Raw genomic sequence first — 15,614 nt, 5'->3', positions numbered from 1 at the left:
TGGTTTTTTTGTTTTGTTTTGTTTTTTGAGACAGGGTTTCCTTGTAGTTTCTAGAGCCTGTCCTGGAACTAGCTCTTGTAGACCAGGCTGGCCTCGAACTCAGAGATCCGCCTGCCTCTGCCTCCTGAGTGCTGGGATTAAAGGCGTGCGCCACCACCGCCCAGCATTGTGAAAGTATTGAAGGCACAAAGAGTCAGAGAATGAAGTAATTATGGAGGTTTTTAAGAAATAGAAATCAAGGTTTATTTTAAAGAACAAAATGAAATTACAAAGTACATTCTATACGCCTGTAAAGAGATAAAACTGTTTGTGATCATGCCACTACCAAATTGTACTATCCCATTGTCTTGGATTCCTGTTCTCTGAGCAGGTTGCTCATCTTCCTTGAGCATCCATGTCCCTTTTCCTGAAGCAAATGTGATGATAAACACTATAGTTTTAACAATTACATGGGACGCCATGCCAGTGTTTTCATTTTCATTTCAGGTGAATCTGGTCTTGGAAAGTCAACTCTCATAAACAGCTTATTCCTGACTGATCTCTACCCAGAAAGAATTATACCTGGAGCTGCAGGTGAATATTTTATGTTACTGTTAAGTATAATTTTACCTGAATATTGTTAGAATATATAATTGATACCCTAAGCCTTAGATGTGTGTTTTGCGTAGTCATTTTGTGTTTTATAGACTGTCCACTTAAGGACTCCTAGGCTCTTGATTGTGGACTTTGTTCTGTGTCTTTGCAGCTAACCTTCATTTCATTTTGTTATCTAGGAAAGTCCTGGTTTTCTATCTCTGTTGTACTGTGGATGAGAAACTCAACTGAAAGAGTTTTATATTTTTTAAAAAGTTACATAAGCTGGGTGGTGGTGACACACACCTTTAATCCTAGCACTCGGCAGGCTTACCTACTTGCAAGTCATTTTTCATAAGAACATAGATAATGGATAATCTTTTCTTTAGTATGTTTGATTTTTAAAGTACATTTTCTATTGAGTTTGTTTCTTTTCTAGAGAAAATTGAAAGAACTGTCCAAATTGAGGCTTCAACTGTTGAGATTGAAGAGCGGGGCGTCAAGCTTCGGCTTACAGTAGTGGACACACCTGGCTATGGGGATGCCATCAACTGCAGGGATTGGTATGAATCCAGAGGGTGCAGAACCCCTCTGTGCAGAACAGCCGAGTGCTGTGCATTTTTTTTCACTTATTTAATTGAATGGATTTACATTTGTAGACAATGTTAATGTCACTGAAGTGCTGGATTAATCATCTTACATTGGCTGTTCTGAAGCAGTGTTTCACTATGTCATATAGGCTGGCCTTGAGTTCAGAATTCTCCAGCTTCGTCTTCCTAAGTATTTTGATAATACATATGAGCTGCAATGTTCAGCTTGACAATTTTTCTAATAGCACTCCAATAAGACCTGAGATTCAAAAGTTAATCTGTAATTGCTAATGTAAAGCACTGTGATATGAACTGCAACCAGTGGACAAGTTGCTGTTTGTATATGTACGTCACTTCCATATGGTAGGAGGTGAAATTGAGTCATAGTACCTGTGAATGACTTCCCTTTGCCATTATTTTCACAAATAAGGAAATTAAGAAGGTAGCCTGTTCATCGTGCAGAAAATCCTACTTTTGTACCTGCTTCCTCATTCTAAACCTGCTAAAATAAAGCGTCAACTTAGCATCACTGAGAAAAGGAAGAAGGGGAATGGGGTTCCTTTTTGCCCTTCTTCTGCGTTAAGAATGCCCCCCTTCTCACCATTCTGTAAATGTGCTATCCTGTTTATGTAATCCGGCCTTGGACTGCATGCTTTCCCATAGTGCCTTGCTTCTTGGCTTCCTGTGAAGCAGTGGTATGTTTTGAAAGGGTTGGCAGCCTTCTAATTTCACAGGCTACCTGTCAGATACTTTGTAACTTGTTGTACTTAGGTTGTTGAGTCCCATTTTTCACCATACCTACTTAATACTTGTTATACTTTAAAAAAACACACACATGCATATGCACACGCACACACTTTCATTTTGCTAAAGATTAACAGTCAGTCTTCTCTTATGGATTGTTTTGTGTACTATATGGGAAAGGGAAGAGAAACTTGTTTTCCTTTGAAGTTAGTGACTGCCTGTCACTGTACCCATGATTACTCTTGAAATTTGTGTTTCAGTTTTAAGACAATTATCTCCTACATTGATGAACAGTTTGAACGCTACCTACATGATGAGAGTGGACTGAACAGGCGGCACATCATTGATAACAGGGTTCATTGTTGCTTCTACTTTATCTCACCTTTTGGACATGGGTGAGTCAGTTGTTTATCATGGAAACCTGCTGCATGTTGTAATATAAGAAGTGAGATGCTTTTGAGAAAAACAAACTGTGTTGTATGCATATTCTTTCCCTAAATGTGACTTTTGAATATTGTTTTTAGATTGAAGCCCTTAGATGTTGCATTTATGAAAGCAATACACAATAAAGTGAATATTGTGCCTGTCATCGCAAAAGCTGACACACTCACTCTGAAGGAGCGTGAGCGGCTGAAGAAAAGGGTAAGAGCTGGCCACCCATGCCTCCTCAGCATGACTTTGAATCGGCTCAGGAAGCAGGAAGAAGGAAGATTGCAACTGAGTTGCCAGAGGCAGGACTACAGAATTCATTTTCCATTGTGTATTGGAATTCAAAGCTTACTTAGTATTTAGAGAGTTTTTGTTTGTTCTAGTTTTTACTTATCATCCTCACAGAAGAATCAAATTTGTAGAGTTTAAATTCTTTTTAGATAAAATTAGCCTCATTGACTAGCAAGTGACTGAGTAAAAGGAACTCCCACAAGCATTAAGTGAATGATATAACGAAAGGATGCGCTCTCTCCAGGAAAGTTTCGCTGCAGTGGTCCACGTAAGAGCGTGTCTAAGTAGAACTGGTCCTGTGTTTGGGAAAATATCATGTTGCAGCTGTCTACCACCTGATGCATCTCAGCCAGTCCAACACTGACCAGTCTCTATGGTTCCCTGTTTGGTTGTTTGTTATTTTTATTTTGGTTTTCTGAGATAAGGACTAAAGGCATGTGCCACCATGCCCAGCTCAAGATGAGTTAATTAAATAATTTTAATATTTTGAGATAATCTCACAGTGTAGCCTTGGCTGGCATGGAACTAGCTATGTAAAACAGGGTGGCTTTAAATGCAGAGGTCCACCAGCCTTTGCCAACAAGCACTGGGATTATTCTTCCAGAATTCTTTTTGCCTACATGATACACACCTCTTCCCATTCCATGATTATGTATGAAACGCCTGCCTATTGCCCAGGAATTTTAGGCACTCACAGTGTCTCTTTGTTCTTGGATTCTTGTCTTGGTAGATGATGGTGGGAATATTTTCAGTCTAGCTGTTGTACTGGGGCTATCATTAATTGTTACTGCTTTGTATGTTGAAAGTGATGGCTTATGATTATTACTGTTATTGTTAAAAGTGCAAACATAAATAACCTTTTAACAGTTCTTAAAGTACTTGAAAATAACTTATTAGCTGTTTAGTCCTCAGTACACAAGTGTCTCTTGTGCATCTCTTGGTATATTGTTGTCACTGTTTTAAGGTGATCTTACTTGTAGTTCTCGCTTATCTGGACCTTGATAAGTAAATTAAATTGGCTTTGAATTTACAAGGGTCTGTCTTGAGTACAGTTCTTCTGAATTTCTAATATGGGTTATCTAAAATGATATATAGTTAACTATAATTGATTCTAGTTTTGTTATTGTTACAGATTTTGGATGAAATTGAAGAGCATAACATCAAAATTTATCACTTACCAGATGCAGAGTCAGATGAAGATGAAGATTTTAAGGAACAGACTAGACTTCTCAAGGTAAGAATTGGCTCCAGTTATATAACATGAACAGTTCTTTTCCCTGTTTTCTTGCATACATATTTTTAAAGACAAATTTGATCAAGACTGGGCAAGTTGTATTATAGTAATATATTTTGATTTCAGTATATTTAGGAAATTTTTACTTAAGGCTTGAACATGTCATTGCAGATTTGATTTGTTGTATTTGGAAAATAACTGACATTTCTAAGTAAAATGTGTATGCATTTAGCACTCAGTCAAACAGTTAAAGCCAGGTGTACTGGCATACCTATTCAATACCAGCACTCAGGAGGCTGGGAAATGCAGAGGCAGGATGATCACTGTGAGTTAGAGGTTAGTCAAGTCTGCATAGCCAATTCCAGGCCATCCATAGCTATTCCTGTCTCAAAACAACAATAACAAAAAAAGCAATTTTGTAATATAGTAATATGGAGCCATTTCTGTATCCACTGTTGGTTTACAGTGAACATTGGTATTCTCCTACTATCTTATATTTCTTTCTAGGCCAGTATCCCATTCTCTGTGGTTGGCTCCAACCAGTTGATTGAAGCCAAAGGCAAGAAGGTCAGAGGTCGTCTCTACCCATGGGGTGTTGTAGAGGTGGAGAACCCAGAACACAATGACTTCCTGAAGCTGAGAACAATGCTCATGTAAGACATTGATTGTATTCATTATGGCAGGGTACATAGGGTACACCTGTATAAGACTGATAAGACCATTGCACTTAGGGACTGAGGGCCTTTATTCGGGCTCTAAATCGTTGTTGAACTAACTTCTTATAGTACTTGTTCTTGATCTCTCTTAAGTCACTGATGCTAAAGGAAAATTAAACCTTTGCTATGGCCCAAGAGGTGCTATGTCTTGGTATAGAAGGTGGACAGCCTCTTGGAGTTGTCCCAGAACCAGCTCTGACACATGGTGCTCCTCCTTGTTAGCCTGAAGATTTCACATTTGATGGTTCCAGGTATCCTTGAGGTTTCTGTTTATTTTTAGCAACTGTTAAACTTCTTTATAGTTGAGTTTGATGTCTAGTATTAAAGATGTTGGTTGGCTTCAAACTCAGTGTGTATCCGATTATAACTTAGAACTTCTGATTCTCCTACTTTCCCAGTGCTGGTATTCTAAGCATGTGCCACCACACCCAGTTTGTACTGGGAACTGAACTCAGGGCCTTCTGCATGATAAACAAGCTCTTTACTAACTGAATTACATCCCCAGCCCCATGTTGTTACTAAGATAGTAAAGTATAGATGTGACTTTTCTCTTGCTGTGATAAAACACCAGAACAACGACAACTTGTAAAAGGGACGAGTCTGACCTAGCAGGGCAGCTGCAGGAATGGTAGTCGAAAGCTGAGAATCCACTTCTTTAACTGATCACAAGAAGCAGCAAGAACATACTGGAAGTTGCATGACGCTTTGAAATCCCAAAACCTACCTCAATTGCAGACTTCTTTCCAGTAAGGCAACAACTCTTAAACCTATCCAAACAGTGCCAGGACCAAGTTTCAAACATCTGAGCCTGCGGGGAACTTTTCTCATTCAAACCATCACACTAGAAGAAAGCATATTGTTTAAAAAAAAATACACTTTGAGGGAAGCTGAAGAGACAACTCGGCAGTAAAATGCATGCTACTCAAGAATAAGGACCTGAACTCGGATCTTCAGCACTCACAGAAAGCAGTCTGGGTACAGTGACACATTACTGTGATCCCAGGACATTGCTGAGGTTCACTGGCTAGCCAGCCTAGTCACATCATTAATTCTAAGTTTATTATTAAATCCTCTCTCAAAAATGAGGTAGAGAGGAGGCAGTGGTGGTGCATGCCTTTAATCCAGCACCAGAGAAGCAGAGGCAGGTGGATCTCTGTGAGTTCAAGGCCAGCCTGGTCTATGGAATGAGTTCCAGGGCAGCCAAGGCTACACAGAGAGAACCCCTATCTTGGGGGGGAAATGGTAGAGAGCCAATGAAATGTGTCATTTGCTGGCAGTGGGGTGCTGCAAAGCCTGTGCATATGGACTATGGTGGAAGCACACACATATAATTTACCTGTATATTTCAAAGAAGATGAAAGGGCTAGAGAGATGGCTCAGCAATTTAAAAGTATAATCGGTCTTTCTTTGGAGCACCAGCTCTCAAATAATGACATGGAAACTTCTTATTATGAAAGCTTGGCCTTAGCTTAGGCTTGTTCCCAACTAGCTGTTAAAACTTAAATTAGCTGGGTGTGGTGGTGAACGCCTTTAATCCCAGCACTTGGGGGGCAAAGGCAGGATCTCTGTGAGATCAGCCTTGCCTACAGAGTGAGTTCCAGGACAGCCAAGGCTATACAAAAAAAAACCCTGTCTCAAAATCGGGGTGGGGAAATGACAAACTTACTTATATTAACTTGTTTATGTTAACCTACTTTCTACCATGTAGCACCTCTCTTCAGTACAGTATGTTCCACTTCCTTTGTGTTTGACTGGTGACCCACCCCCCCCCCCCCACACACACACACATACACAAAAATCAGATTTTTTTCTAGAGTTCCTATCTCTGCCTGGAAGGAAGTCCTGCCTATCCTCTCCTGCCTAGCTATTGGCCATTCACCTCTTTATTAAACTAACAGAAGGTATGGTAGTCAGGTGAGGTAAAACAGCAACACATCTTTACCACAGTGTGATCAGATATCCTGCAACATAAAATACGTGCTGTCCTTGCAGAGGACCTGGGTTTGTTTCCCATCACCTGGGTCTGGTGGGTCAAAATTGCCTGAAACTCTAGCTCCAGGGAATTGAACTCCCTCTTCTGGCCTTTGTGGGCACTTGTGTATGTGTGTACATACACTTCCTTTTTCATTCTACCCTCATTTCTTCTTCTGTATTTCTCTCCCTTTTCCTTCCCTGTTTAGAACCGTCTCCCATTTTACCTTTTTTTTAAAGTATTGAGAATGATTGAAGAAGACCCAAATGTAGATGTTTGACCTTTGTGCTCGCTCTCTCTCTCTCTCTCTCTCTCTCTCTCTCTCTCTCTCACACACACACACACACACACACACACACACACACACAACACATACAATCATGAAAATAAATAGAAACCAGTAAGTTGTCTCAGCCAATAAATATGCATACTACCATACTTGACAACTTGAATTTTATCTGCTGGATCCATATGGCAGAGGGTGATAACTGACCCCTGTAAGATGTCCTCTGACCTTCAGGCAGGCCATGACACAAGTGCTTCCCCATAAATAAGTGTAAACTTAGAAAAGTGTCGTGGTCCAGTGGCAGCCCAGATCATAAATTATTTCTCTGGACCGGACCCCAACAAACTATCTCTCTTGACCAGCATGGAGGCGCGGGAATAATGACACAACTCACGTTGCTTTATCGGGAGGGAAATTCTCCATGATCCCTCATGAAATCCTGAGTTCACATCCTGAGAAATGCCTCTTGTTTATTCTCCAAACAGCCTTATATATCAAAACATAAACCAAGGGGGAAATCCATTAGCATTCTGTTTCCTAGGTAACCAGGTGAATTTTTAGTCACGTCCACATTTACTTAGTCTCCTCTGTCACATCTTTCTGGTCAGTATGCTAGGTTGAATTAGCATCTGTATTCAGGCATCTTCCAAATTACAGAGAAGGAGCAGAGCAACATCCTGATCTTTTGTTAGGGTAGGGACAGACTGTTTGGAAGGCTACCTCAGGTGCGAACTATGGCTTGAGAGCCTGGCTGCCATATTATATAGATACAGGGGCCTACAGAAAAGGGGATTAAAGACAACACACCTCTTTTCTTTTTTAAGTATGTACTCCTGTCACCCTTGATTCTGAATAGTTTTATAATTAAGGATAATGACTTTGAACAACAGGATGAAAAAAGAGGATATACATAGTGATATTTTATTTTCTATTTTAATTAATAAGCTTGCTTAAAGATCAGAGTGCAAAGCTAAGCCACTAGAGACCAGGGAGTGGTGGCATGCACCTTTAATCCCAGCACTAGGGAGGTGGAGATAGGAATGATATGGCTGGGTGGGGAAAGGAATATAAAGGGGAAGAGACAGAAACTCACTGGAGTGTGGAGTTTGAGGTTTGGTGGAGACATAGTGCAGTCTAGGCAGTCTGAGGATCGCCCCTTCGGTAAAACATCTCTCTAGTGGCTTTCTGCTCTGCTTCTTTGATCTTCGGCTTTAACCCCTATATCGGTTTCTGGATTTTTATTGTTCATGCTACAGATATAGTCTATTGAATTCTAAATTTTAGCAGGAGGTGTTAAAAACCGGGCTGGAGAGATGGTTCAGCAGTCAGAGTGCCTGCTGCTGTTGCACCCGTGTCAGGCTCTCAGCAGCAGCTCCAAGTAAACTGACACCCTCTTTTGGCCAGTGTAAGCTCCTGAACATGATGTACACACATAAATAGAAATACATTTCTTTTTTTAAAAGAAAAAACCAAAGACATTCTGAGGTGATAATAATGTCAAGGTTAGGCTGGCATATGGAACCACCTACATGTTAGCATTATCTCACCAACAGCAGACTTGTTACTAGTGCAGATCAGGACCCATGGTGTCGTGGCTATTATTCAGCAAAGAAAGCGAGAGCCCCCAGTGCCTATTGATGCTACAGGCTGTAAATCAGTACCACTCTTAAAATTCACCTAGAAAATTCTATAAATATTACAGGTGTCAAATTAACATAAGATTATCTTGGTTTATTTCCTATTGTTGTAATTTATAAATTTGGAACCTTGTCTTTTTCTGGAAGCTAGAACATTGGCATCTGATGAGGGTCTTCTTGCTGTGTTAAAATGAACCAGGTTATCACATGATGAGACAGAACAGATAACCTGTTTTATTTTTATTAGCATGTGATTATACATATTTTGGGGAATAGTGTATTTACCACCCATATACTATATGTACATATACTATATGTACCAAACAATTTCCTTCTATCACTTCTTTATAGAGTCTTCAAGCTTTCCTCTTATAGTTCTCCATAAAATAAACCTTTAATTAAAGAAGTTAAAAGAGAAGTAGTTTGAATTAACTAATAATTTGATTAGCTAAAATTGCCTCTTACTAACACTGTTTACTGAATGTTTCCATCTAAGTTATTATAAATACAGTATAATAGCTTTGAAGTACTTAAGACACACTTGGTCTGCATTGCTGAGCCCATGGCTGTCCTAGTCCCTGTCATTCAGGGAATGTTAGTGTTACATGAGAGGTTCTCTGTTACACCAGTTGTGTATTTCTTAGAATGAAGAAGATCCAGCTACCTTTGTGTCCATATTCTTACTATCTCCCGAGATCCTTAGTAAACAGGGATGAGTTGTAATGTTCTCTACATATTTTTAAATGTGTAGTATTTGAAAAAAGCTATGCAAACACCTATTTGAATAGTTTCTTTTTTATAAGATCTTTTAGAAAAATAATGTGCTTTATTTCAGGTATCTTTTACCTAAAAGTCTCCTAAAGTCTCTGTGTATTGGCTTTGTACTGTGTCTCGTAGTGCCTGTGGCAGTGCTCAGGAAAAAGTGTTCCACCCAAACCTTTGTGTTATAGCTTACTGTGGTTGCAAAGGAGCGCTTTCAGCTAGGCATTTCCATAGTTTTATCCTGAGATTTAGCAACCTGTGTACAGTTTACTAAATAATTATTTGGGCTCTTAGTACTGACAATTTTTTATGTGTTCTTGATTGTTGTTGTTCCCCATCAGACTGCCATACACATAAATCCCTGTTGTATCCCTTCTCTTTTTCAGTACCCACATGCAAGACCTACAGGAAGTGACCCAGGACCTTCACTATGAAAACTTCCGTTCTGAGAGGCTGAAGCGAGGTGGCAGGTTGTACAGTTTTCCCCATATCATGTTCCCTGAGTCACTTTCAGTTGTCTTTAGTGTGTCTACCTCAGACCTCTTGATCACAAACAACATATACTTCCTATTGAAGAATTATTATAAGAATATTCCTAATTCAATCAAATGGGCATGAGGAGGAGACATTCATAATGTGCAGTTTTGGAGGCTAGAGAGGTGGCTCAGTGGTTAAGAACACTTGCTCTTAAAGGACTACTCTTGCAGGAGATATGGGTTCAACTCCTAGCACCCACATGGCAGCTCACAACTGTCTATAACTCCAGTTCCCAGGGATTCAATGCCTTCTGGCATGTTTGGGCACCAGGCATGCTTATATGTGGGCATATATGGCAGGTAAAACACAAATATGTGGAATAATAATAAAATGATTTATTTACGCAAACAACTTTGGATGGAAAATCCAGAGGCTTGTTATATTGGTACTTCCTTAGCATTACTGTGTCTATAAGTAAGCATAGACTTGCTTGCCTTTGAAAGCTGTCGAGGGTAAGTGCTCCATGGGTGTCCCTAGAGTAGCAGTTCTGTCTTCTATAGATTCCATGTGGCCACATTCATTTACCTTTTCTTTTTTACCATCCTAATGTATGTATTTTGTGACCCAGTCTGCATCAGATAAAACCATGTCTCCACTTAAAATGGAGCTGGATGAATAAGTGATATACATTAGTTACTCAAAGTCTTTTGACGGGTTGGAGAGGTGGCTCAGCAGTTAAAAATGCACTCTGGCCTTTCAAAGGACCAGAATTTGATGTCTAGGAAGCTTACAACTGCCTGCAACTTCAAGAGATCAGTGCCACTGGCCTTTGGGGACACCAGCGCTCGTGTGCATGTATGCATATATAGACACACATCTATACACATAATGAAGAATAAAAAAGCTTTTTGGAGTATTGCAATGTTAATTTGAAAATCATACATTAAGAAAAGGTTTAGAAGCGGGAAGTACAAGAATCTCTACTAGCATATCCTGGTGTTGGTGTCAGTGTGCTTAGAGGTGCTTTTCTCAGCCCTGGTCAGTCACGCTCTGCCCACTCAGCTCCTTCTGGCTCCTTCAAGGACAGTTTTATTCACCATAGAGTCACAAAGGGGAACGTAAAACCAAGACCCTTTTTTGGGTTAGACAAGCTATTTGTGACTGTCAAACAAAAGTCAGGTCATCTTCTGAATTTCCAGTTTCATGTTTTGTTATTTTTTTTAATGACTTTAATTTAAAAGCTGTAAGCATGTAATTATAAACTGGTGATCTTCAGAATTTTAAAGTTTTGTTTTCTATTCAGAAGTACATTGCAATATTCCAATTGTAATTTTCTTGTTGTTGTTCCCTTAGGAAAGTGGAGAATGAGGATATGAATAAAGACCAGATCTTGCTTGAAAAGGAGGCTGAGGTAAGTAGAATAGCCATAGTCTAGTGTCTGTAGCTGTTTTCTACTCAAAAATATTTCCTATTAAATAATTCATTAAATTTATTTCATGTACATTGGTATGAAGGTGTCAGATCCCTTGGAACTGGAGTTAAAGGTGGAGTTAAAGTTGTGAGCTGTCAAGTGGGTGCTGGGAATTGAACTCAGGTCCTCAGGAAGAATAGCCAATGTTCTTAACCGCTGATCCATCTCTCCGGCCCTATCCAAAAAATATCTATAATTAATTTATTATAATTTTCTTTCTTCCTTTTTTGAATCATTATACACAAATCTTTTAAATTTGTGTGTATATGTAATATACATATTTTAAAATATATTGCCTCATTCAGTCTCTAGTAGCAGTTTTGCTAACAATAAAAGGCAATGTGACTGATTTTCAGAAAATGTTCAAAAATCTTTTTCCTGTATATGGATAATAACCAATTGAGAAACACATTGAAGCTGCAATTTGCATTCATTACTAAAAAAGGGTAGAAATACATAGGACTTAAATGGTGGAGAAGTTAGAAAATGCTTCTAATAAGATTGTAAAAATTAAAATAGATACAGTGTTGTGGATACGACAAGTTGCTGTAAGAATTCAGTCCTCTAAACCTCTAAATTTAGAACCATATAAAAAATACCCTTATAAGTAATGCTTGCTCTTATTTTTCCTGGGTGAAGTAATCCTAATGTTTGAAGGAATAAGTAAGCATGTGAGGCACAGAGAGCATATTTAAATTGGACTCATGAGAAGAGCCTTGCCCTTCTGGTTACAGAAACATTGTAGAGAACAGTTGATACCCAAATACCAGCTAGAGATCAGTCAGGAATACAACTGTGCTCATGAAAATGGTGCATTCAGACCTGCTAGAGTTGTGGAGTGCAGATTATTTAGTGCTCATAAGTGGACAACCTTTTTAAAGAAAAAGAAATCATTTCTTTGGCCAAATCAATCCAGCGTGGATGGATACTTGTCATAACCACAAAGCTACTGTGAAGAAAATTTGAGCATTTTAGAATATTTGCCTGAAGCCTTTCTGAACATACACCTCAAGGATAATAATTGGTAAGGAGTCTGGGGATGTAGCTCTGTGGTAGAGTGCTTATCTAACATGCAGGAATCCCTGGGTTCAGTCTAAAAAGGCATAAATAGGCACGATGGATCTTGCTTGTAATTTAGCACTTGAGTAGAAACTGGAAGATCAGGAGTTCAAGGTCATCCTCAGCTACATAGGGAGTTTTGGTCTACCCTGGGCTACATAATGTGTCTCAAAAATAACTGGAAAAAAAGGATAAGGGTAGTAGTGAGTAAGCATTGTTTTCATGGCTAAGACCTTTAAGCCAAGCAGAAAAGACGACTCATTCCCATTCCCTATCCCTTTCTGTTCTCCAGAGGGTAATAGCAGCCTTCTTTCTTGTCTTATTGTCATATTCTTTAACTGTTGCTTCTTTTTATTGGTAATTTTGTCTTAATGCATATTTTGTCATTTACATGGATTTTTGATGAATTATTGACTTTTTAGATTGGTTTGGAAGTTCTTTTTATTTGAACATACTGTTCTTGAGAAAAACAGTAAAAGCTAACTATGACAACACTAACACTGTATCTGACATGTCCCGTTCATAGCTTCGCCGCATGCAGGAGATGATTGCAAGGATGCAAGCACAGATGCAGATGCAGATGCAGGGTGGTGACAGTGACAGTGGGACACTCGGGCACCATGTGTGAGGTGGTGTTTGCATATTAGTACGTTGGGGAGGTAAGGTGACTTCACTATCAGCTCAACCTGTCTTAAGCTGTACCAATGTTTCGCATTTTTGAACCTACCATTATGTATCACTAGCCTTTTATCGAAAAGCAAAAACCATTCTCTGCTGCCACCTACTGTCTAATAAAAACATTTCTATCTCCTAATGTTACGTATATAATTTATGTTAAAGAAAAAATTTTAAACTTTCATTAAACATAGCATTGGAAACTCATTAATATTGTGAACATCTTCAAAAAGAACTTTCTTAATTTATTTAAAGCTTTTGCAGATGAATGGTATAGGTACTAGGAAGAAGAATTAATGCCAGCTAAATGAGGGTCACCTTGATGCATGGAGATTACAGACCTCCAGGCCTTTAAGGCAAACGATATGTGACCATTAGAAATAGGCATATCATTTACATTTGTGGTCTGGTGTAATTCTCTACACTTAAGTTTCATGGAACCTGGTGGCTTCAGAGAACTTCATAAATGGCATCTTGATTTAGTTAACTGGTCATAGATACAGAACATTTTGCTCAGTTCATGCCCTTTCACATAAGAGGGAGTATTGTTAATGATCAAAGCAATAAATGCATCACTTCCAATTAAATGGTTTTGTTTTTGCTCTCCAGAAAACACTCTTGGATTAAAAGAAAAGTATTGGTGATAAGTGCTGCAGCATCAAGTTTCTTAACCCTTGAAAGTGTGCCCATCCGGACTAACTTCCTGCCTGAGGATTTCAGTTGGGACTTTGTTTTTGTTTTTTGTTTTTTGTTTTTTTTTTAATTTTTGATGGTTTTGATATTTGGTTCTTTTCTCTTTTTTTGCCATCTGGTATGAAGTACTTTTAACATTTATATTTCATTGTTATGTTACATTTTATATTTTGTGAGGTAAATCTTGATTTTCTTCTTCCTTAACCACTAATGTTAGAATTTTTTTCTAAAAGTCGGTCAACATGTATAACTTACTAGTGACTTTCTTTGATTTAGCTGGCCTGACTAACCATTGACAAGGACTCTTGATTTATATCTAGACAGTCTTCTCTGCTCAGAATGTTCCTGTGTGGTGGACATGTCGTACCTATAACAGAGGTGGTGGTGCATACTTGGTGGCAGCATATTTGCTTTGTAGAACGAAGCACACTGTTAACTTTATATTTGTGCAGAACACCTAAAACCACTTTTGCTGCTGTAGTTAGTACGGTTAATTCATCTGCACGTTTATCTGTTGACCAGGCAGAACGAGGAGATTTATCTAATGAGATACATGTTTATACTTAAATAGCTTTTAAAAAGCAGGATTTCAGGGTTGAATTTTAAGAGCTCTGGATTCTAGTGCCAGATCATTTTCAAACCTCTGTAGAGAACTCACTACAAGGATTTTTTATACTGTGGATGCTGATTATGCTATGCTGTGGAGAAAACCAAAGCAGCTATGAGCTCCAGCTTCATATTGTAACAAGACTCGCTACACAGTAAGAGTCAATAAACTTTTTACTCAACTAAAAGGCAATACTTTTTTAAAGAAACCAAAATGTTTATATTTTATACTGCACTTTAATGTACTTTGTGTAACTAGGTGCAAAGATCTGCCATGGCAGTGGAAATCATAGTCCTTGGCTGGCATAGTTTGGATCCCAGGCTTGTGATTGGGTGGTGCTCTTGCACAAAATGCCGCTTGAAGCCCAAATGCCTGCCAGGTTTTCCTCTAACTCTTCCCTTTTTCAGTGGTTTTCTATTGGGAGGAAGATAGCAGCTTTTTATGTGCAGACTGTCTCATCTGTTTTCAGCCATTGTCATTTTCCTCAGTTTGTATAGTTAAATATCTGTGTAGCATGAATGAAAGGCATTTCAGATCTGTGTTTCAAGCAGGTGAGCAGAGCCGCACCTGGCTTATATTCAGTGGCACTATGGCCTGCCCTCTTGCCGTGTTCCCTGATGTCACTTAATGGCCACAGAAATGGGCAAGTGAGGGAGAAGGTGGTGTGGAGGAAGCAAAGCAGGTGCTAGTTCTCTGCTGTCATTTTGCTGCAGAAGAAAGTGCTTGATTGATGATGAGCCAGGGATTTATGTATAATTCAGGCCAAAAATAAATAGTACTAATAAAATGAGACTTAAAAATTGTTATAAGTTACAGAAAATAATACGTTTGCTCCTTTTGCCCCTTCACTGTTGCGTCACTGTGAATGGTTAGGGGTTAATTGTGTGAAGTTTCTACCAAGAAAAGTGTTGATGACTATGGAGTGCACCCGTGGAATCCTGTTTGGGTTATTTTAACATTAATTTGATTGGAGAAAGTTTTTGTTTGTTTTTTAAACAAAAGCATTTTCAAACATTCAATGTGAGCCCTGTGTTTGTGAGTTAAGGGTACCACTGAGAGCCAGCTGACATCGAAGGATGACAGTGTGAACGTGTGCTGGAAGATCTTACAGCCACAATCCTAAATCCCCCTTCAGTTTTTCCATCCAAATCTAAACATACACTTTTGCTAATAAATATCTGCTTTCTCACTAAGAAGTTAACTTGTACCTGTAGAAATGTACACTTTTTACACTTCAACTTTGTAGCCATTTAAACTAACCCTTTTTCAATAAAGCACTATTGTTTAATAAAATTAGCAGTCTTCATTTTATTTGAGTAAGGTGTGAGGTTCACTGGGAAGATTCAGGGCCCCAGTGACAACTGTGTATCCGAACAGGAGGTTCCTTGTATTAATAGC

General features: G+C 38.9%; 1 protein-coding gene across 6 annotated transcripts in view; it reads left to right on the top strand.

The window, feature by feature from the left end:
* The window catches only part of Septin2 (septin 2), a 36,537-nt gene extending 21,028 nt beyond the window's left edge, over positions 1 to 15,509 (top strand). For all 6 annotated transcript variants that reach the window (XM_038338363.1, XM_038338365.1, XM_038338364.1 and 3 more), the window contains exons 4-13: positions 487 to 573; positions 1,013 to 1,136; positions 2,168 to 2,302; positions 2,432 to 2,549; positions 3,760 to 3,861; positions 4,369 to 4,514; positions 9,621 to 9,704; positions 11,065 to 11,122; positions 12,768 to 12,900; positions 13,526 to 15,509. In XM_038338363.1, the coding sequence (XP_038194291.1) occupies positions 487 to 573; positions 1,013 to 1,136; positions 2,168 to 2,302; positions 2,432 to 2,549; positions 3,760 to 3,861; positions 4,369 to 4,514; positions 9,621 to 9,704; positions 11,065 to 11,122; positions 12,768 to 12,869 (956 nt within the window). In that variant the 3' untranslated portion in view covers positions 12,870 to 12,900; positions 13,526 to 15,509. The remainder of the gene's footprint in view (positions 1 to 486; positions 574 to 1,012; positions 1,137 to 2,167; positions 2,303 to 2,431; positions 2,550 to 3,759; positions 3,862 to 4,368; positions 4,515 to 9,620; positions 9,705 to 11,064; positions 11,123 to 12,767; positions 12,901 to 13,525) is intronic.
* The last annotated feature ends 105 nt before the right edge of the window (positions 15,510 to 15,614 follow it).

This window comes from Arvicola amphibius, chromosome 8 (assembly GCF_903992535.2).
Source record: "Arvicola amphibius chromosome 8, mArvAmp1.2, whole genome shotgun sequence".
Taxonomy (NCBI): domain Eukaryota; kingdom Metazoa; phylum Chordata; class Mammalia; order Rodentia; family Cricetidae; genus Arvicola; species Arvicola amphibius.
This window is presented reverse-complemented; position numbering and strand designations above follow the sequence as displayed.